General features: G+C 41.0%; 1 protein-coding gene across 4 annotated transcripts; it reads left to right on the top strand.

Moving 5' to 3' along the window:
* The first annotated feature begins 441 nt into the window (after positions 1–441).
* On the top strand, positions 442–23805 carry LOC144050166 (uncharacterized). Of its 4 annotated transcripts, none has more exons than XM_077563206.1 (9): positions 442–467; positions 1430–1700; positions 7389–7444; positions 13126–13340; positions 14675–15207; positions 18668–18877; positions 19123–19246; positions 20118–20351; positions 22458–23805. In XM_077563206.1, the coding sequence occupies exons 2-9, from the start codon at positions 1431–1433 to the stop codon at positions 23072–23074; spliced, it is 2259 nt and encodes a 752-aa protein (XP_077419332.1). In that variant the 5' UTR covers positions 442–467; position 1430; the 3' UTR covers positions 23075–23805. The 4 variants fall into 4 exon arrangements, with proteins under 4 accessions (XP_077419332.1, XP_077419331.1, XP_077419330.1 ...); XM_077563205.1 differs by lacking the exon at positions 442–467 and adding an exon at positions 471–525; XM_077563204.1 differs by lacking the exon at positions 442–467 and adding an exon at positions 535–872 and having other exon boundaries at positions 19129–19246.

Here is a 23805-nt window from a genome sequence, read left to right as displayed (position 1 = left end):
AATACTGAGCTTTCCTGAAAAAATAAAAAAATAAAAATAATAATGAAAAATAAATTAAAGATGTTGTGTAATAGAACAATCAAAGAATATAATAGTAATAGAATGTCATTATAAATCGTACAATGAGATAGGAGAGCTTCTCCTGTTCAACGCATATATCAAGATAAAAACGAAAGTGCAGACTGTTCAATTGCAAAATAATAATACAAACTAATAATATATATATATATAATAAAAACTAAAAAAAAAAAAAAAATAATAACAAATAAAAATAAATAATAACAACAAAATGAGGTTTTATTGTAAATTACTAAACATTTGCACACATACCAGTACACTATAAGTCTCCTAAAATGTGTTTGTTTAATCATTTTATAACATCATGTTAATGTACAGTCCAACGCCACTAAAGTGTGAACGGAACTATTAAAACGTGAAAGCGCAGATTTCGAGCCGGACCAATAACGGTGAGGACTTTCTTTGGCTATTTTCTCGCTGGATAATGAACAACAGAATAATTTTAAGGTAGATCTAATCAATCTACTATGAAATACACCGAACTTATTCCAAGTCTATATGTTTATTTTTACGTAAAAACATCGATGCTGGTATTTGTGACTAAACAGTTAGCTGCCAATGCGAGCAAGGGCAAATCCTTTAAGCATCCGCCTACAAATGTAAACATTTCAGATGAGTCTTACATCGGTAATGACGAGCAATAGCATACAAAACGCAACATATTCGCTTTCCGTGCTGATGGTTGTTGACCATAAATGTATTTGCCCATTTTTACAACAATTAATTGAATTGACAGTAATATTTTTAATCGTGATTAGTGCAAGAGAAGACGCTTGTGTGTTTTGCCAAATGAGGTGTGTATAAATTAAACCACATTTACTGTATTTGCATGCACTTTTACAAAGTTGCTATTACAATAGTACTGGTTATATGACAATACTAAAAAATTCTCTAAGGCAGGGCCACAATAACATGCTTAATTCTGTAAACAAACTTAAGCATTCGTTCCTTGCTTGTTTTTTTTTATTTTTGTAAAATAACGTATATGCTTTAGTAAAGAAAAAAATAGAATCAATGTCGGAAATCAGAAAATATATTCACAATAATAATAGTGTAAAGTTGCACATTATTTATATATTAATTTGGTAACGTGTTTTTATTGTGCTTGTAATTGGCAGTTATGTGGAACCTTAACATATTCCTAATATATCTCACTACAACTACTTGAGGTAGCCAAAATAAGCCTGTCATTATGATGCAGTGCAGTTCTACACCACCATAATTTCTAACCACACAATATTTTTTACATTAATATTTTGTATCTCACTATGATGTCATTATAAATGTTTATGAATAAAACAGTTATGTAAGTTGGTTAAAAGTGACTTGTATGTATGTTTGTTTTTTATAGAATGATGGCTTCCTGTCTTACTCCTTCCTTTCCTACTGCTCTTGCTTCATTTCTCTCTACATTACTGCCCACTGGCTTTGCTGTGGGGCCTTCAATGTCCTGCAAAGGAAGACTTGGACTGTGGTGGGTTGGCCGAGCCCTGCGGGTCGGAGACCAGTTGGGGAGGGAAGGTGACCCAAAATGGGTACAGAAGTTTGAGACTGGCTCGCTGCCTCCCCAGGACCTTCTCATGACAATGGAATCCATAACAGACAGCACAAAAAAAGAGAGGGTACATTGCATGCATATTTAAAATGAAAATGAGAACTTTGAAGAAATATTTTTTTCTTTCATTAAAGAGTGAAATAGTGATTTATGGTAAATTTGGGGTTAAGCATAAAAAACAAACAACAACAACTTAATATTGTCTATTTTTATCACCACTAAACTGTTCCCTTTACTTGACAACACATATATCCTTCATCTAAAATGTTTTTTTGCATAATTTCTCTGCTTTAATGTTTAAGATCATCAAACAAATGTAAATATTAGACAAATATTACCCAAGAAAACACAAAACACAGTTTTTAAAATGGTGATTTTATTTATCAAGGAAAATAAAACTATTTAGCGCTACCTGGCCCTGTGTAGAAAAAGTGAATTATTTGTGGCTAATCTTATTTGTTAAAAAGTTGAGTTCATTTTTACTGACCACATCCAAGTCTTATCACCTCCAGACCAGTTCAACAAAATGCCACACTCTCCCCTCCCAAAAAAAAATCAAGAACAGGTGAAAAATAAAGTAATTGACATCTATCGTCTATCAACATAGAACAATGGCGAACCTTGCCAGGGGTGGCTGGCCTACAAAAATTACCCAATGAGCACAGCGACAACTCATCCAGGAAGTCACAAAGGAACCCTGCAGAACAACATCTAAAGAACTGCAGGCATCCTTCGCCTCGTTAAGGTCAGTGTTAACTAGTCCTGTCAGGATAACATTCTTTTTTTAAAGCTATAGTGATAAACTTCCGTATGTTTAAAAAAAAATATATATATATATTTTTTAATAGCGCTGATATAAATATACTGTAAAATAATTCAACTACATTCTTCTTTAATCCTCCAAAAAATTAAAGTTTATTGGCTTGGAAATTTGATTTTTTTTTTTTTATGGATCCAGTTTGTTCACAAAAATTGCATGATCTTAATTTACTTTTTAATTTACTTTGAAATGTCAATGTCATGGACAAGCTCAACAATCTAACACAAGTTCCACAGATAAGTCTTGAAAGTAAGAGAAGAAGATGGAATTGGATAAGTCGCGTACTTAAAAAGCCAAATGACCATTGCATGACTGCATTGACTTGGCAGCCAGAAGGAACATTGGTTGGAAGGCCTAGAATAACATGGAGAAGGACAGTTAGAAAGGAAAGAAGGGATGGTGCATGGGGCCTAGTCGGGCAAAAATGGCATCCAAGACAGAGTTCCAAGAGGAAAACCACTGCTGACCAAAAAGAACAAAGGCTTGTGACGATTCTGACTTTTGGAGAATATTCTATTTAAAGCTGAACTTCTTGGAAATTATGCGTCTCATTAGATCTGGCTTAAATCACAGCATTCCAGAAAATGAGGATTAGAGTGGTCTAGTCAAAATCTAGATTTCAGTCTGATAGTTGAAATTCTGTGACATGACTTTAAAAAGTTCATGCTTAAAAAACACCCAGTTTTGCTGAATTATAACAATTCTGAAAGTAAGTATACGTATGTGGACAAAATATCTCCACACAGTTTTGTGAAAATCTCATTGCTAGTTATAGAAAATGCTTGCTTTCAGTCGTTGCTGCTGAGCATGGCCAAGCCAGTAAATAGTTTTAAGGGGAAAATACTTTTTCTCACAAAGCCTGGTAGCTTTAGATAGTCTTTTAATTTAATAAATAAAATCACAATTTACAAACTGCATTTTCCTAGATAGCAGACCTATGTTGAATCAACATTTCGTTGTCGATCATATATGGTTGAATCAATGTTTACACCCGACGTTGATTTGTCATCATTCTTGCACCCTCGATTAATATTGTTCTAACGTTGAAATCCTTACAAAATCCACACGTTATTTAGATTATTATTAATATTGGAACAACGTTGAATCAGTGTTGATGCCTGACGTTGATTTGTCATCACTCTTGCACCCTCAATCAATGTTATCTTTTTCCCTTAATTTTCAACAGTGATGCTATTAATGCTTAAAATATGCCTATATTTAGATGTCCTGCTTTATTTAGAGACAGGAAAAACAAAAATAATAAAAACTTGGCTAGATTTCAAAGTATTTTTAAATGAATAATGACAACAGAAAACTTCATTCAAGTTCAGTAAATTTATTTAAAATGTAATCAGCCTTCTCCTCAGTCTGATTAGGTTCTGTAGTGCGTCACCCTTGCTACCAATGCGGTCTGGGGCATAACGGAGCCACTTCTGCACAACAGCAGCAAACGTGTACTCCGAAGCCTCCGTCCCCTTTGCTTCTTCAGTGAATCTGAAGTATACAAACAAAATGGCATTCACAGTTAATTCACATCATGCAAATCCAGCAGATCTTCGGCCAATCAACAAAGCACGGCAGGCCATGTGGCAAGTGACAGATTTGTGTATGCTACGTAGGCGTCCCTGCCCCAATTAGTCAAACAGACACAATTGTTTCATTTTAATGTTGAAGTTGTTCAGTTTGTCAACAAGAACGTCGGCTGCTGAGAGATCGCTGTGTGGATCTTGAAAAGCATCATTATGAAGTGTAGGCTATAGCCTCTACCAGTGTTTTTCAACCCTGGTCCTCGGGTTTCCCACTATCCAGCCTGAACCCTATAATGATTCCAATGACAGCTCATCAGCAAGCTCCAATGACTGACACTAGGGACTGCACAGGGGTCTATTTCACAAAGCAGGTTTAGTGAGAACTCTGGGTCAAGAAAGCCTGAAATATGGGAAACTCTGCGTTTTCCGTTTCAGAAAGGGAGGTAACTGAAACCAGAGAAAAAGAGGTAACTCTAGCCTGTTTCATCAAAAGAGGTCATTTAAGCTCTCAGTCAGTTACCGTAGTAACATGTTCCATGAACCAAACCTAGTTGGTTGCAGGTTTTCCACAATGAAGCCCGAGGTTTACCCCGCCTCCTTTCAGCCACACACGACATTTCATTTCCTCATTCATAAAGTCCGCTGTGGAGAGTTTTTGCGTAAATACGCCTATAGTCTATAGCGCAAAGTCTACTTTTGTCACGAACATGGCATGTCCTTTTGACAATGACCCTATTGATGAAGGTGCCGCATTATTGCGCAGGGAATTAAATATTCATCATGAGATTATCAGACCGCGCATAAGTAGGGTAGCCTTTGCATGTATGCCAATCACAGCAAGTAACTTTAACAGGTTGAGTCAGGCAAAGCGTTTTAAATACAGTGCAATAATGACAAATGCGGTTAACTGCTGTTGAAGGCCCTGAAGAAGAGCAACAGGCTTACCTTGAAAATAGATCCTGAAATGAGACGTTTGCAATTCCATTGGAGTTTTTTTTTTTTTAGTTCGTTCTTGAGGTGATCGCTGTCTTCCCAGTTAATGAGAAACACCTGCACGAGGGGGACGAGGACGAGTAGGATGAGGCCACACAATCATGGGCAAGACTGGCTTGACAAACGTCCAGAAACACCATCTCTAGCTTAAGCCACAAAAAGTCTCTGCCAAAGAAGTTGGTGTGTTCAGAGTGGTGTACCCAAAAATAGCTAAAGGGATAACTGCAGCCTTGACAATATTGTCAAGTAAAATCCACTCAAGAATTTGGTGAGCATCACAAGGAGTGGACCTAGCTACGAGTGAACTAGAATCAGCGACTCTTAAGTCACTACGCACAGACGAATCCTGGCTACAAATGTCGCAATCCTTGTGTTAAGCTACTCTTAAACCAGAGACAACGGCAAAAGCGTTTTACCTGGCTTGTTGCTCAGTGGTCCTCTTTTTAGATGAAAGTAAATTTTGCAAAGCATTTGGGAATCAAATTAGCTGAGTCTGAAGTAAGAGCGGAAGGCTACAGAATCCACTTTGCTTGAAGTCCAGTGTGAAATTTCCATAGACACTGATGATTTGGACTGCAGTGTCATCTACTGGTGTTGGTCGACTGGTGTTGGTTTTATGAAATCCTCAGTCAACACAACCATTTGACAGAAAGTTTTACAGCACTTCGTGCTTCTTTATACTGGCAGTTTTTAAGGAAATGCTGATTTCCTTTCCCGCAGTACTTGGCTGGTAGCTGACCATACTAGCAAAGGTACCAAAAGATGGTTCAACGACCGCAGTGTTTCTGTGCTTGATTGGCCATTAACCTTGCCTGACCTGAAACACAGAGAGTATACTGAGTGTTGTCAAGATGAGAGACACCAGACCCATCAATGCAGATGACCTGAAGGCTTGCTTCCATTACGCCTGAGCTTTGCCCAGGCTGATCACCTCTATTTCACGCAGTATTGATGCTGTAATTTATGCAAAAGGGTGCCTAACTAAGTATTGAGTGCATAACAATTGCATTCTTTTCAAAAGCCTGACAATTCTGATAAGAATATTATGATTTTATCTTATGTTATCAAATTTTCAGAGACACCGAATTTGAATTTTTTAATGTCAGTCATAATTCTTAACAATATAGGCTTAAAATATTTTACTCTGTAACTAATAGGGAGGGAGACAGACAGACCATTAAAGATGTATCATGTGACTAACAGACAAAAAGGAAAACATGGAATGCCTTAAATCACTGTTTTTGGCAGTAGCCTACAATGCTATTGCTATCAAAGTAAGAGCAAAGTGATTTTGCTTACTATCAAGAAAACCATGAAAAATTACTTGATGTCTGCACTTTAATTCAACTCTGATGAGCTATTTTTGTTGTCATCATTTTATTTTTCCTACCTTTAGTAGTTCTATGAGACATTAAAAAAATGAACAAGAAACTTAAAGCTACTGAACATAGAATATTCAATTTTGAACAGTTACTGCCACCTGTTGACAAAAAGTGAAACTGCTTAAATCCCTTTTTTTTCCCTTTTATATTTATTTAACATATATGCACATGACCTTCTTCACATACACAACACGCACATGACGTCACATCCGCAGACAGGGGGCGGGAAATTCAAACGAATCCAGTCTGAAAACTATTGGCCAGAGGCTTGCATGAGTACCATTGTGAACAGTTTAAATGTGTTAATCTACGAAATTGAAGATGTTTCCATCATAAACGGTCAAATTAAAAGGCTATTGTAAAGATATTTTTGGGGAAAAGTTCCATATAGCAGCTTTAAGAAGCATTGGTGTTCTGCCCCCCCGACTATATCTAATACAAGTATATGGATTTAGCAAGTTGAAATGTTCCCTCAGAAGCAATATAAATAAAAAAATGTTTATATAGTTGTTTCATACAATTATCTGATTTAGATTTGATATGTCAATGCTTTAGCTGTTATAGAAACAGTAAAATGAAATGGACACATCTCCTTCAATTCAGGTTTCTAATCTGATTAACTGTAGGTTTTTAAATCGTTAAATAATTTTTCATTCACCTGCAGCAACATTTTCTCTTTAAAATCTTATCTTAATGTACAAGTATTAGAAACCCATGATAAAACATGAGCTAATTTGTGGATAGTTAATGAATCAATCCCTTTCTTTCTCCTAACCTGTTCGCCAAAATAAAAGAGAGACAGAGATAATGTTGAACCTGCGTAATGTGGTGCAGCAAACAATCACAGCTAAACCCTTCTGCTATCTAGCCTTCATTAAATACAAAATGGAACATTAGAGGTAATTGCCAAGAGTTGTAATACTATCATTAATATTTAGATAAAGAATATTCATATTTTCACACATTTTCATTTGTGTACACGCAATGTTTTTACATTTTGCATTGACTTTAGGCTTTTGTTTGTTTTTAAGGCTCCTACGCCAACAGAGAACAATGATGTTCCACTGTGCCAAGCTGTCTGGATCAGGTGAGCTGGCTTCATACCAACAGTTTTTTCTCTCCATTTTTATTCTGAGAGTTACAGTACATTTCACCATTTAAAGCAAAAATAAATTGTAACCATTAAAAAGTCACTTTTACTGTGGCGGCCGTGGCTCAGGGTGTAGAGACGGTCGTTAAGTAACCAGAAGGTCGGCTGTTCGATCCCTGCTCTCCCCAAGTCATGTGTCGTTGTGTCCTTGGGCAAGGCACTTCACACACATTGCCTCCAGTGCTACTCACACTGGTGTATGGAAGGTGCGAATGTTTGGTGGTGGTCGAAGGGGCCATAAACGCACACTGGCAGCCACGCTTCCGTCAGCCTGCCCAGGGAGCTGTGGCTACTTAAGTAGCTTACCGCCACCACAGTGTTCATGTGTGAGCGCATGAATAATGCAATCACAGTGAAGCGTCTTTGAGTATCTGATTAGATAAAAAAAGCGCTATATAAATCCAGTGCATTATTATTATTATTATTATTATTACTAATGTGTCCAGTCGACAAATACAGTATGTGAATTTACTGTAAATGTTATGCAATGTTGTATTTTTTAAACCAAAGATGTTGATGTGCAGCTGAAGTAGCTTACCGCCACCACAGGGTGAATGTGTGAGAGCATGAATAATGTATCCACTGTAAAGCGTCTTTGAGTGTCTGTCATGTTTACTTTCAGTCTTGTTTACTCCCTGTCATGTTTTCCCCTTGTCTTGTCATTTCCTGTTTTATTGTGAAAAGTCTGACTCCTCTCGTTTCTGGTCACTTGCCCTTCCTCGTGTGGTGTCTGTGTCAACCTTGATTGTGTCCACCTTTCCCCATTACCCTCATGTGTCATCCAATCAGTGCCCTCAGCCAGGTGTGTCTTGTCATGTCATTAGTGTTGGTGTATTTAGTCGGTTGTCTCCCCCCTGTCTGTGTCGGTTCATTTTTGCTGTTGCAACTGTCGTAAGTCTTTCGCCACGTCATGCTGACCTCTTCTCCTGATCAGGATCCATGTCATGTTGTTAGTCTCGCCTTAGTTGTTTTGTCATGTTTTGTTAGTTCAGGTTATTTTGTATTTTGAAGTTAGGTTTTTTTTTGATTAGATATTAAAACGTCTTTTTGGACTGCACCTCTGCCTCCTTGCCCTGCCTTCTCGCATCTGGGTCCTAAAGCCCCCACCTTACTGACAGAATGAACCGACCAAGATCAGACCCAGCGGGAAGCCTCCGTAAGCGACCGGCTCGTCGTCGGTCGACACGGAAGCACCATCAGCCTGTCATCCAATCCCATTCCATCCTAGTAAGCTCCTTTTCGCGGTATTTGTCTTCTCTTCCCCTTTACCTGGTTCCTTACCCACTCCCGTTAGTTTACGTCACGATCCTTCACTCTCGGTATCCTCGGGTTATAGTCTCCCTATTGCTCCTCACTCCCCATGGTGGCAGGCTGATGAGGCTCCGGCTCCGCAGCCTCAAGTCCCTATCGTGCCACGTCAGCCAATGTCCAAAGTCCCCGAACCACGTCAGCCGATGTCCAAAGTCCCCGAACCGCGTCAGCCGATGTCCAAAGTCCCCGAACCACGTCTGCCGCCACAGCCTCAGATCCCTGAGCCACGTCTGCCGCCGCAGTCCCAGGTTCCCGTACCGACTCCGCGGCAGGTCCAGGACTCCATGCCGGCTCCGCGGCAGCCCCAAGTCCTCGAACCACGTCAGCCGAAGTCCAAAGTCCCCGAACCACGTCAGCCGAAGTCCAAAGTCCCCGAACCACGTCAGCCGAAGTCCAAAGTCCCCGAACCACGTCAGCCGAAGCCTCAGGTCTCCGAGCCACGTCGGCCGTCGGAGCCTCAGGTCTCCGAGCCACGTCGGCCGTCGGAGCCTCAGGTCTCCGAGCCACGTCGGCCGTCGGAGCCTCAGGTCTCCGAGCCACGTCGGCCGTCGGAGCCTCAGGTCTCCGAGCCACGTCGGCCGTCGGAGCCTCAGGTCTCCGAGCCGGCTCCGCGTCAGCCCCCGGACTCCGTGCCGGCTCCGCGTCAGCCCCCGGACTCCGTGCCGGCTCCGCGTCAGCCCCCGGACTCCGTGCCGGCTCCGCGTCAGCCCCCGGACTCCGTACCGGCTCCGCGTCAGCTCCCGGACTCCGTCCCGTTTTCACGTCAGGCCCAAGATCCCGTCTCGTTTTCACGTCAGCCCCAAGATCCCGTCTCGTTTTCACGTCAGCCCCAAGATCCCGTCCCGTATCACGTCAGCCCCAAGATCCCGTATCAGCTCCGCGTCAGGCCCAGGTTTCCGTCCCGTTTTCACGTCAGCCCCAAGATCCCGTATCAGCTCCGCGTCAGGCCCAGGTTTCCGTCCCGGCTTTGCGGCAGCCCCAGGATTACGGATCAGCTCCACAGCAGCTTCCGGCTCCGCGTCAGCCCCAGGTTTCAGTCCCGTTTTCACGTCAGGCCCAAGATTCCGTCCCGTTTTCACGTCAGCCCCAGGATCCCGTATCAGCTCCGCGTCAGGCCCAGGTTTCCGTCCCGTTTTCACGTCAGCCCCAAGATCCCGTATCAGCTCCGCGTCAGGCCCAGGTTTCCGTCCCGGTTTCACGTCAGCCCCAAGATCCCGTATCAGCTCCGCGTCAGGCCCAGGTTTCCGTCCCGTTTTCACGTCAGCCCCAAGATCCCGTATCAGCTCCGCGTCAGGCCCAGGTTTCCGTCCCGGCTTTGCGGCAGCCCCAGGATTCCGGATCAGCTCCACAGCAGCTTCCGGCTCCGCGTCAGCTCCAAGTTCCCATATCAGCTCCACAGCAGGCCCCGGACTCCGCGTCAGCTCCAAGTTCCCATATCAGCTCCACAGCAGGCCCCGGACTCCGTGCCGGCTCCGCGACAGCCCCCGGACTCCGTGCCGCCTCCACGGCAGCCTCAAGTCTTCACGCCTCGTCGGCCGCCTCCACGGCAGCCTCAAGTCTTCGCGCCTCGTCAGCCGCCTCGTCGGCAGCCTCAAGTCTTCGCGCCTCGTCGGCCGCCTCCACGGCAGCCTCAAGTCTTCGCGCCTCGTCGGCCGCCTCCACGGCAGCCTCAAGTCATCGCGCCTCGTCGGCAGCCTCCACGGCAGCCTCAAGTCATCGCGCCTCCACGGCAGCCTCAAGTCATCGCGCCTCGTCGGCCGCCTCGTCGGCAGCCTCAAGTCTTCGCGCCTCGTCGGCAGCCTCAAGTCTTCGCGCCTCGTCGGCAGCCTCAAGTCTTCGCGCCTCGTCGGCAGCCTCAAGTCTTCGCGCCTCCACGGCAGCCTCAAGTCTTCGCGCCTCGTCGGCCGCCTCAAGTCTTCGCGCCTCCACGGCAGCCTCAAGTCTTCGCGCCTCGTCGGCAGCCTCCACGGCAGCCTCAAGTCTTCGCGCCTCGTCGGCAGCCTCCACGACCGCCTCAAGTCCTCTCGCCTCGTCGGCCGTCTCAAGTCCTCTCGCCTCGTCGGCCGCCTCAAGTCCTCTCGCCTCGTCGGCCGCCTCAAGTCCTTGCGCCTCCACGGCAGCTTCAGGACCCCGGGCGTCCTCACCCTCTGCAGCCCCGGGCCTCCTGGCTTCGGCCGCTCTCGAGCGGGGTCTCTTCGCTTCTTCCATGGCGGTGTCAGGCCCATGGGGGTGGACAGGAGATGTTCATCCCACGGCCGTCCTATTCCGGTGTGGCGTCCGGGGCGCCCTCCAGATCGGCGCCGCCGGGCTCCCCTCGTCTGGCGTCCGGGACGTCCCCCGGACTAGACTGGAGGGATGTGTCAGGTTCCCGCCTCCGCGCCCCCTCCGCCCGCCCTGTTTTTGAACTTTTTAAGGGACGTCTGGAAGCCGTCCCTCGACGGAGAGGTTCTGTCATGTTTACTTTCAGTCTTGTTTACTCCCTGTCATGTTTTCCCCTTGTCTTGTCATTTCCTGTTTTATTGTGAAAAGTCTGACTCCTCTCGTTTCTGGTCACTTGCCCTTCCTCGTGTGGTGTCTGTGTCAACCTTGATTGTGTCCACCTTTCCCCATTACCCTCATGTGTCATCCAATCAGTGCCCTCAGCCAGGTGTGTCTTGTCATGTCATTAGTGTTGGTGTATTTAGTCGGTTGTCTCCCCCCTGTCTGTGTCGGTTCATTTTTGCTGTTGCAACTGTCGTAAGTCTTTCGCCACGTCATGCTGACCTCTTCTCCTGATCAGGATCCATGTCATGTTGTTAGTCTCGCCTTAGTTGTTTTGTCATGTTTTGATAGTTCAGGTTATTTTGTATTTTGAAGTTAGGTTTTTTTTTGATTAGATATTAAAACGTCTTTTTGGACTGCACCTCTGCCTCCTTGCCCTGCCTTCCCGCATCTGGGTCCTAAAGCCCCCACCTTACTGACAGTGTCTAGAAAAAATCTGGTGCATTATTATTATTATTATTATTATTAATCTCTTGATCTGAAACCCAAATGTCTTCAGTATACAACAAAAGAAAAGGAATTGATCTTGCCATTCCAATACTTTTGGACGTGAGTGCAATTGGCATTTGACAAAGTATCATTGATCCTCTTTGGGAAGAATTAACAATCAGTAAATCGATTATTTGCTTTTTTGCTGTGAAGACTTCTCTGAATGTCCCGAACATGCAGAGCAATAGTGGAAACAAAATCACCAATGTATCTGCTATTTGTAGCCTAGTAGTGTACTTCATTTTGCTTCTATGGCTTCAGATTCAATCAATCACTTATGTCAATGACAACAGTTCCACACAGTGGAATTTCTCACAATGACTTATTAATTTATTAATCAATTGTTATGCACAACTCTAGTGTGCAACCATGGCAGACATTTGATGAATCAGCACAGCAGCATGATTTTTATTCACGGTAAGGATTTTCAGTATACAGAGTGCCATAATGCAGCTTTCCCCTCTTTATAGGATTATGCTATATTGAGCATGTCATGTTTTTTTCCTCACCAGTAATATGTCCACCGGTATATATGCTGGCACTTTTATGTGCTACAGGCAGTGTGCTGATTGATATTGGATAGAACTAATTGGAGTCTTTCTATGTAGTGTTGTGCCGATACCAATATCGGAAGGGGCCCCGATACTGCATTAAATCGCTGGCATTGGTATCGCCAAGTACTAACAAATAACGGGGTCAATGCCATTTACTGATACTAGTATTGAATTTTTTTTTTTTTTCAGAAGAGTTTAATCACTTCTTACCACACCATACCATACCATAGCGTACCATACCATACCATACCGTACCGTTCCATACCATACCATACCATACCATACCAGGTAGGCAAAAATGTTCTAATGAATTCACTCTGTATTGGTATTTTTTCCTGTTTCACAAAGGTTTTTAAGCAATACATGACTAAGCCATGATAGTAACAATTTTACAACTAAGTGGGTATGCAGTTCTTTTGAAGAAACAAAAACGTTGTTTTTTCCAACGGCATAGTATCGGCATCGAGAGCCGAAAAATGGTATCGGAATAACACTAATTCTGTGTTGAGCCATGGTGCGCAAATAAAGAGTTTATGATTGTAATTAGTGATAGCATCTACAAACTATATCGCATAGAGCTATTTCAATTATTTTATAGCTGTGCATCTCATTCTGAATTTGAGCACAGGTGCCTCCCCAGAAACAATTTTCTCTGCATTCAATATGCACTATATGTGCACCCATTTGTAGACTCTAAAAAACTGTTGCTTTTGTCTTCCACAGTTTTGCCTGCCAGGTGCACAGCAAAGCGCCGCACAATGTAGCAGTGCAATGTACGTGTGCAGAGATGTGTGTGGGCAAGTGTGTGAGTGTGTGTTTGCGTGTGTGTCGGGAAATCCAGCCAGGAACGGAACTGATGTTGGGTGGTGAAATTGAGGGAAGAAATGATGCAACAGCCAGGCTTGATGCACAGAAAATCTTTGGAGGACGACAAAGAGGTAACTGGATACTGGATACTGCATAGCATTAATTGTAGTCACAAGGAGATATTTGGCTGGAATTAATGTCCATGAAGCAAACGTCCCAGATACTGTAAATAGGACTTTCATGCCCATAATGAGACTGCGTGAACATCGGACCACTGCCTTGTGACTTTAGTCTGTTATGTTACAAGTTAATGCTAACGCTGCAATTTCTTATGCTCTAGTATGGTTAATGGAATTGCTGTAAATTGAGTTAATATAATCATCACACTTTTCCGCAGACAACAGAGACAACATTTTCATGCGATACCTAGCTCAGAAAAGAACTGCTTTAGTTAGCTGAATTTATTTAAAAAATATCCGTGGTAGTATGAGGTGAAAATGATTACCGGTAATTAGAATGAATTATAACACAAAATCACACTCAATCAAATGAAAACACTGAACTAAAAAGCACAGCTGAGGCCCGTTTATCATGACATTCATCAGAGGAATTAGACTCCACCATTCCACTAATCCTTTAATATATCTGGTTTGAGGGTGCTTTCCTGTGTGGGGATTGATGAGACGTTACGAAGGACGCTAACAATCTTCTACAGCGGTCATATTGTCCCTCTCACCAAAAACCAAGCTCGTATTACTAATTCCTTGTTTTTATAACACGCTCATTTAAACAGATAAGAAATAATGAATCATAAAAGAATATCTCAAGACATTATGTTATACAAATATATTAACCAGTTGCTGAAAGGGGGAAATTTGCTTTCGGCTGCTTAAATTTAAATTCATGACAAAATAAAACTAAATGTAAGACATACCGGTGACCATATACATAGAAGGTCAAAATCAAAATGATATACAATACATGTACATTCACTTGCTGCTTCATCAGGAATGCTAACACAAAATATGCAGCTTGGCACAACATAGTTATAATAATATCATGAAGATCACAAAGGTTTTTTTTTAAAACATCCAAAGCTACAGTGGACTTTACACAATTTTTTTTTTTTGCCTCTGAGTTCAGCCTGTTTTAAATGGTCGGTTCGGTATAATGTAAATGAGCCACTGCTCACCCCTTCCTCCCCTACTGGGGGCCAAATGTATGTATTGTGTAACTAATGATGTCAGAGAATGTAGCTTTAGGGGTTTGTGATTGCGACTAGGCGAGTAGCAGCTCAAAGTGTGAAAAGAAAAGAAAAAGTCCCATGAAGACAAATTGATTTATTTTGACTCATGGAGGCAGCACTTTGTCATCAAGCCACCGAATTCTACTTTACAATTCGCAGAGAGGACTGTGGATCATTTAGTGGACTAAGTCAACTAACATTGTCAAACTGTTCTTTCAGATGAACCGGAACAATTAAGGGATCTAGAAATGGCTGTGCCCAATCCACAAGCTATTCAGGAAGGACAAATAAATGACCAGATAGATGAAGAGGAAGGACAAAAAAAGGAACCTTCTGAACTCTCACTTGGTCCTGACAGAGGCAGACAGGAGGAAAGTAGCACTGCAGTTAACAGCACAGCTAAAGTAGCCAATACTGTTACTACATCAAATGGCCACAATGTCAGCACTGATCTTGTCATGGCTGCAATTGACACTCTGTCAAATTTGAACTCTACAGCAAGGCAGAGAACCTTCAGAGGCCCAGCTCTCTCTGTCCGCTTTAGCTCTCGCCTGGCTTCTAAGCCACGACGGGTTCACTGTCAGACCAACCGAGTAAAAAAAGTCTCTGTCCACCCACACCCAGACAGCCAGGAGAGTCTCACAAAGGTTGAAAAGTCCTCTGCAGAAGCAGTGGTTTCCATGGCAACATCACATTCTGATGCTGTGGCTGTAGCAAAAGCGACAGCTGAAGCTCCCACTTGGTGCCCAGAGGTGAGAAAGAGGCGTTACAGGTGTTCCCGCTGTGGGAAGAAGTTCAGATTCATCTAAATGTGTTTTTTAGATGACAATAAAGCTTTTTTTAAAAAATAAAATAAAATTTTTAATTACGACGGCGTCTAATTTTGTTTTTTAGAGGGCGGTGGCAATATTCCGAGAAAAAACTTGCAAATTTGCGAGTTTATAAAGTGGCAAATTTGCACACAAAAAAACCCTCAGAAACTTACGAGAAATACATGTTGCGTAGCTATAGTCTAATGTGAGAATTTGTTGGTGGTTAATGGGACACTGTTTATAAAATGAAAAGGCAGGATGGAGACGGATTCATTCTTAATTGAAACTTTACTTGACATACACGGCAGCTAGAGCGACAACACTTCTTGAAACCCTATCAGCTGACTAAACATTAACCAATCAGAAGATAGCATACTTAAGGTAAATGCAAGTGAATGACGCAGAGCAGCAGATTCGACACATCAATTTAGCTACTTGTACAAAATCAAACAATTAAATTTTTTTAATCAGATTAATCACATTTTAGAATTTTGATTAATCACAATTAATCGTTTAATAAAAAAGGCTTTTTTTCCGCCAAATTTGAAAAGCACCGGTTATGTGTTAATTCTTTTGACATTTACTGTTATGAGGACGTCTTCAACATTTTTTGATCCACTGCACACGCTCATCCTCTTTCTCTAATCAGTTAATTACTTGCATAATTTAAAATGGGGGGGGAAAGACCCCAATATTTGGACATGAACAAATATTCTAAATATGATACGCAAACATTTATTAAATGCTTTACTTTAATGCATGTAATGATGTTTATTGCTCAAACACAACCTGTACTACCTTAAACATAGCCATCCGCTGTCACGCTAAAGGATAATCTATGGTCCAAATTAAGAGTGCGATTAATCTGCGTTAATTCATGATTAATGCGATAATTTTTGTGATTAATTAATCAGTTAAAACGCTTTAATTTTGACAGCACGAACAAAAATACATCGAAATTGATGAATGTGTAAATAATAATTCTGGAAACATAAATGTACAAGTAAATATTTATTTTAACAAATTAATTTATATGCTTGATCCTCAGGGTGTGGACCTTCGTAAAGCGAGGCATTTTAATTGTCGCTGGCCGTACCCAACGCTTCAAAGTGTAAATGCTTAACAATACATCATATGGTTAATCTCAGCTGAAACAATTGCTCTCCTTTTTTGAAAACATGACCGAAAAGTATTGGCACAAACATAGAGTAGTATGCTACGTGTATTTCTCGTAAATTTCGGAGTTTTTTTCTCGCAAATCTGCCACTTTGTAAAGTGGCAAATTTACACGTCTTTTCTCACAAATTTGCTAGTTTTTTTTCTCTGACTATTGCCCACCCTTATATATCTATATGTGGCCCTAATATGTCGTTGTATGATGTGTAATATTCATTTAATACAGATGAGAATCCCTTGACATTTTCACAAGATGCATCTCACGTTAATGCTTCAAACACCACAGTAAACACATCTGAAGTTGATACGAAATACATAACGCTTCTTAAGAATACTGCATCAGGGAGGAAGTTAGGACCTGTTCTTATCCACACACTTTTTGCAGTGTTACAACTGACATGACTTAGATTTTTTTTTCACACTTAGTCATTATGTGGAGTAGAAATATACTAAAATAAAAACAGTTGTGGTTGAAATAATGTATTCACTGGCCCAAACCTATGCACATTAACAGTTTTTATAATCACATTGTACAAGGCGTGTCAGAAAGGTTACAAGAGATATATTTAAAATCCAAAGTTACTACAATTTTTGTCCTTCAAAGTAATCACCCTGCAGTCTCACCTTACACTTTAATGCACTCCTGGAAGAATTCTTCTAAGACACACCTCAACTCACGACCATCTTGATGTCATTCAGGATGTTAAGCTTGGGAAAGTGGGGAAAAAGGTCACATAGAACCAGATGGTCTCATTAGGGAGGTTTCTCCAGCATGGCAATATTGTTCATGGCCAGGAACTGTCAGATGCTCAAGGGTTTTGTGAGTAAGTGTGTTGTCATGGTGACGCAGCGACAACTCTTGGCTCGGCTCGCGGACTGAACAAAGCAAACGCCGCAGAATATCCGTGGAGACAATGCTGGCTGATCTCTGCCCCACATTGAAAGATAAAATTCATACTTGCTAGTTTGTTTGACACATTGTATGTATTTTGTCCCACCAATCCTGAAACTTTTCTGACACACCTAGTGCATACCATGAGTATAATCATCTTTTTTTTAAATTAAATTAAAAAAATAAGTGCTGTATAACTAGTTAACTTAGAATGTATTTAGTTCTATCTAGAAAACCATCAGTATAATGCACTGTGGTTTAAATTCAATTAAAATACAAATTGATAAATAAATAATAAATCAAATTAATTTGATCATTTTAAAAATCGAATTGTTGAAAATGAGCTAAGTCGTGAAATTGCGGCACATATACAGTAAATAAATACACTCTTGTCTTCTTCTGGGTCGTTAAATGTATGGTCGGATGGATTTCTTTTGCTGTTTGCAAACACAACATTCAAAACTGACGCCTGAGGACACCAAGGACAGCAGTCAACCAGGAACGAACGCGAAACCAGTCCACCAATCAGGAGCGGGTGTTCGCACAGCGATATTTGCATATGCCACTGATAGTAGCTTGCATCAGTTCGCTTAGAAACGTCCAGGACAGGCCAAAACAAATCCGTCGGAATATACCTTTAAAAGCTGTTGTTCTTGAGTTATATCCAAACGTTGTGAGTTGTAATTATGCACAAGTGGCAGTATGCTGATGGCTGTTTTACAAGATATGTTTACAATAGTTACTAACTACTTAATGTTGGCATTTAAGCAAGTTATGCACAAATATGATTCACTTTTTTTTTTTTTTTTTTTTTGCACAAGCAATGACATTTAAGTTTACATTAAAACTTCAAGTTTACATTATTGTTGTCTGAACATTTTGGACAGGGTTTATTTTTGAATATTTTAAATCTTTAAAATGTTTCTTGGGTTAAATACTTTGATTAAAATCTATTAAATTTGTAGTCGTCCAGAATAATTGGGGGGGGGGGGGATTAGATTTTATTTGTTGGCCAGATTGCCAACCCCCGCTGTAGTTCTTCACTATCATATCAATTTATCCAGTTGTTGTTTAATCAAATCCACCAACTCCAATAATGGTTTGACAGATATTGGCTACAGTCCATTTTCTTTCCTCTGCCTTTCTTGGTGATTCCTGCCTAGTTTTATATTTACATAAACCTAAAAATAGTTCTCTAATATGATCAGTCCAAACAAGATTTTTTATCTAGATTTTGTATTTAATCTTGTATTGTGCTTGTTTAATGTTGTGGGTTGTTACTGTGTTGACTGTATTACTACTGCCATTAATAATGGCGTAATCACTCAACAGTCGAGCCACCATCAGGAGTGTCCGTCTTCCTGCCCTCACTGTGACAAGACCTTTAGCCTGAAGCAGGACCTCCAAAAGCACTTGGTCAAGCACACAGGAGAGAAGCCGTTTGTGTGTGAGCACTGTGGCAAGGCATTTGGACATCGTTCCTCGCTGCGCAACCACCGCCTCCTTTGCTGCAGCAGATTGATGTACCAACAGCCACCAAAGGTGTGTGTCTATTTGGCAGTGGCTTCACATTTTTGTTTTTCCAAAAGACTAACTTCTCAATATTACACACTCATTGCTAGTTTTTGTATAAAATAATGTTGAACTTCCTGTGCTTTTCTGTCATGTATACATGTTTCATTTGCCATCTCAAGATTGGCAGTCATGGAGTCTGACTGCCGTGCATTTTCAACACCAAGAATGTATAAAGAGGGAAAAAGAAATGTGATTTGGGATTTCTCTCTTAGTTGCAGTGTACCCTATGCCCCAAGCTGCTGGCAAACTCTGGTTCTCTGAGCAATCACATGAAGCTCCACACAAGAGAGAAACCTCATGTCTGTCAGCACTGTGGAAAAAGTTTCAATCAAAAAGGTACACTGGAAGCCAGGACCTTAAACTTGGAGGTCAACAGAATGTTTTAAGTAATGAAAGTAGGGGTGTCGAATTTAATGCTTTAACTTTAAAGTTCCTTTAACGCCACACATTTTTTCTAACGCACGATTAATGACCACACCTTATTTGGAAAGCCTGTACTGGGGAACTGTATGAAAATGTATTTATCTGAAAATTCAGGCTTATAACTGAGCCACTGCATTTAACAGGTTGCAGTGTGTTTCATGTTTGAACAGCACTGAAATAAAATATTAAGGCTTAATGTTCCATTAATATAACATTCTTCCATGCCTAATATGTGAATCCTAACCCTAAGTAAGACGTTTTGTTGAATATTCCCATAAAAAAATTATGTTGAAACATACTGCAACCTGTTTGTTAAATGCAGTGGCTCAGTTATAAGCCTGAATTTTCAGATAAATAAATACATTTTCATATAAATCTTACAGTGTACATGTACAAGTTTACTGATTTGTATTTTCTAAATTTGAGTAAACTCAATAATCAATTTATAGATTTGCATCGGGATTAATCGGAATCGAATCGTGACCTATGAATCGTGATACGAATCGAATCGCCAGGTACTAGGCAATTCACACCACTTATATATATATATATATATATATATATATATATATATATATATATATATATATATATATATATATATATATATATATATATATATATATACAGTATATAAAGTGGGCAGCTCCATCCATCACATTGTCAAGCTATTGTGTATCTTAAAATTGTGTAAAATTCTCTTGAATAACTATTATTATTTGTGTATGAACAACCTCATGAACAAATGTTACCTGTGACCTATTTTTGTCTGTCTCTATCTCAGGGAACCTTAATAGCCATTTGAGGATTCACAATGGCGAGAAGCCATATCCCTGCCCCGAATGTGATCAAAGGTTTGCTCAGAAACCTGAACTTCGCCGCCACAGGCTTTGCCACACCGGAGGCGTGTTCCTCTGTAGTTACTGTGGAAAATCCTTAAGGGACCCACATACCCTCAAGTACCATGAGAAATTACACACTGGTGACAGGCCCCATCGTTGCCCTATCTGTCAAAAAGGTGAGCACATAAACTAGAAGTCAGAACAACTGAAACTCATTCAGTGCCATCCCAATTAAAATGATTTTTTTTTTTACTGATATGGTCGTCAATGGCAGAAAATGAGTTAATAGAACGAACTTGATCAATGTTAAGACTGTCTGGGGCAATGAAGCCCATGCCAGCCAATCCCCCCCCCCCCCCAACCAACCTTGTTTATCTCACAAAGTGGGCTGCAGATGTTTTTTGCCGCTCCTCTGATTGGAAAGAGAACTACTGATTAGCATGTTGGCTGCATAAACAGATAAAAACATTTTTCACTAAAAAAGGCTTTGCACGTTGGCATTTCCAGTACATGCAAGGACTCCCCAAAAAAATACAAGGTGATCACTTAATTATCTTAACATTGACAATAAATGAAAACGAGGTCAATATTATTTAACATTCAGATTTAATCAGAACTTCAGATAAAGGTGAGAGCCCCCATCAGAACATGACAGGCCGTAAAGGAACATGGTGGCCAAACCATGGCCCGTAAATACCATGACACTCTGTGAGAAAACTGAAGACCCTATCTCTATTTTAGGTTTTGAGCTGGAACATTTAGGGCAGGCGTAGGCAACCCTGGTCCTCAAGAACCGCACTCCTGCGTATTTTAGATGTCTCCCTCCTCCAACACAGATGATTTAAATGATCAGCTCATCAGCAAGTTCTGGAGAAGCCTAATAACGATCCTCACCAGTGTTGAAGGAGGGAGACAGCTAAAACATGCAGGACTGCGGCTCTCCTCTCGAGGACCAGGGTTGCCTACCCCCGATTTAGGGAAACCCTGCTGTAATACAATATAGAGCTGTTTGCTGTTTATAAAAGGCAGGAAAGGGGCGGCATGGCTCAGTGATACAGTGGTCATTTCCCATCTGTGAGGTTGTGGGTTTGATCCTCACCCCTGGTGATCACGTCGAAGTGCCCTTGAGCAAGACACTGAACCCCGATTTCTCAATCAGTGGACCTGGCAGCCCCCTGCATGGCAGCAGCCGACCACTGTTGTCTGAATGGGTGAATGTGAGGCTATGTAAAGCGCTTTGGGCACCATAGCTAAAAAAAAAAAAAAAAGGAAAAAAATGTTATATAAATATCAGTCCATTCCAAGGAAAGGGACATATTTACAAAAGCACAAGCAAGATTTGTGTGCAATATTTCTGAATAATGCAAGTAGCAATAATGTATCCCCGTCAAACACTTTTTGTTACAAATATCAACTAAACTGTTGAAAAATTACTACATATATAATAGAAGATCTGAAATGCAAAAATGAAGCAGACGAGACAGACCGACTTTTCTTTGCTTTTCAAATGCTTTAGCCAGCATTGCACTACAACTGAAGTGATTAGAGTTGCTGTATAGGCAGCATTCTTGTCAAAAGTACTGTGTAAATTATTTAAAACTTTTCTTCCTGCCTTGTTTGAATGCTTGGATTAAACATCTGTGTTCAGTCCTGATTGAAGAGACAATCAAATCATATTGACTATACTAATAGTTGGCAAGATATTTTATTAACCCATTTGCTCCCCCAAAACATATAAAAATGTTCTATTTTAAATATTGCCATGGTCCCAAAAACATATTTATACGTTTTTTTTATAAAAATGTTTTTATATGCTAGAGCAGACAGAAGGCTTTGATGCAACGTCTGACCTGAAGAGGTCTCTTAAAGCAATGGTAGTTATTACAAAAACCGACCAGCAGGTGGCAGCAGAGTATAAGAGATCAACCATGGCCATGTTGCAACAAGCTCTTTTCCCCAGTGTTTTCAACAGGTTTGTGAATATTGATGAAACTTAGCTATATTATAATGCTAATTGTTGCAAAATGGAAACAGAAACAAATATGTTTTTTCCTGATGAAAGAAGAGACTCTAATCTTTCTTTTGGTAGGTTCCATGTTTTTACAGCACTAGAACACAATATTCTGTAGGCCTTGCATAATGAGTCAGAAATCAGTAAAACAGCCGGGAGCGAAGGAGGTTGCTTCAGTGAAAATGGCTGGGAGTGAATGAGTTAACTACTAAAAACTTTTAAAAGATTTTAATTGTTACCTTTTTCTTTTTTTCTTGGGTGGGGGTGCTAGGCTACACTATGGCCACAAAGCTGAGGAGGCACATCAAATCTTCTCACGTGACAGAAAAGCCCCACAGCTGCCACTGCGGTGCCTCTTACACACTGAGACAAAGTCTATTGAGGCATCATGCTCAGCACCATTCACAGGGGGAGCTCAAGGAAGGACTGAGACAGAAGGCTAAACCAGCTATGCAAGAATTGGCAGCAGTAAACTCACGCCACCCCAAAAATCCAGTCAAAGGCAGGCCCAAGAAAGAGGCCGAGGTTGACAAAGTACAAAGAGGACGAGGACACGGGGAAGAAAGTGGGCCAGACATTTTTTTAAGGAGATCTGAGATGACAACTGCCACTGAGGGTGATGAAAAAGCTTCAAGTGATAACCAGCGCACTGTCTTACTTGTTCACGCTGACGATACATTTGCACCAAGCTGTGGCCCTCTGCTGCTCACTTCAGAGGACTTGCATTCAAGAAGAGGCGAAGAGCTGGTGGAGGTGGTTATATCGGAAGGTGCTGAGCAGTGTATTGTGGTCCAGGGGCAGCAGACGCTAGGAGATCTGATGATCGTACAAGAGGAGGCGCTCTGCTCTGTGGCTCAGACGGTCGAGATAAACACTGCCTTGCTTTAAGTCACTTTTGTTATCTGTTGAACAAGTCTCTGACGTTTGCATGTAATTTGTCATATTGGGGCCACCCTGAAAAGCAGAAGTTTGCACTCTACAGGAAAGAGTACTTAAGTAAACTTAGGTAAACAGTGAAAGTTTCAACTTTGGCACTTACAAACTAAAATGTACAAAAATGACAGGTTAAAAAAATTTTTTTTTACTGTTCAACTTTCTATTTGATAACTTGAAAAAAAATTCTCTACACACAAAATAGTTTCCCTCATTCATTTACTTGATTACTGCTCATACTGAGAAGAAGTAAAAGTAATGTTTTCTAAACCAAGTGCACCTTACCAAAAACAATGTGTTCTTGTTGCTTTGCTGGCTCTGTGAACTGTCTAGCAAAAAATGCTAAATTAGTTAATGATACCTGGAAAAATACACTTTAAACCACAATGTGTACACCCACTTGACTGAGAATCTAAGTACACACAAAAAACTCTCGTTTTTAGGCTGCCACAATCCATTTGCCGGCCATAATTCATACATTGTAGCTGGTAATTTATCAAAAAAAATTATAAATAAGGCCGGACATTTGCGTATATACCCACTAGGTGGTTCTCAAGCACCCACCCTTTTTCCCCTGGATGAATACAGTGCCTTGTTTTTTTGTTGTTGTGTTTTTTTTTTTGCTGCAGCCCATTTTTTTCTTCAGTAATCTGTGAGAAAATAAAAATTGCCAGATCTGTCATCAA

Source organism: Vanacampus margaritifer, chromosome 4, assembly GCF_051991255.1.
Source record: "Vanacampus margaritifer isolate UIUO_Vmar chromosome 4, RoL_Vmar_1.0, whole genome shotgun sequence".
In the NCBI taxonomy this organism is placed as follows: Eukaryota; Metazoa; Chordata; class Actinopteri; order Syngnathiformes; family Syngnathidae; genus Vanacampus; species Vanacampus margaritifer.
Note: the sequence above shows the minus strand (reverse complement) of the source record. Positions and strands in the feature narration are given on the sequence as shown.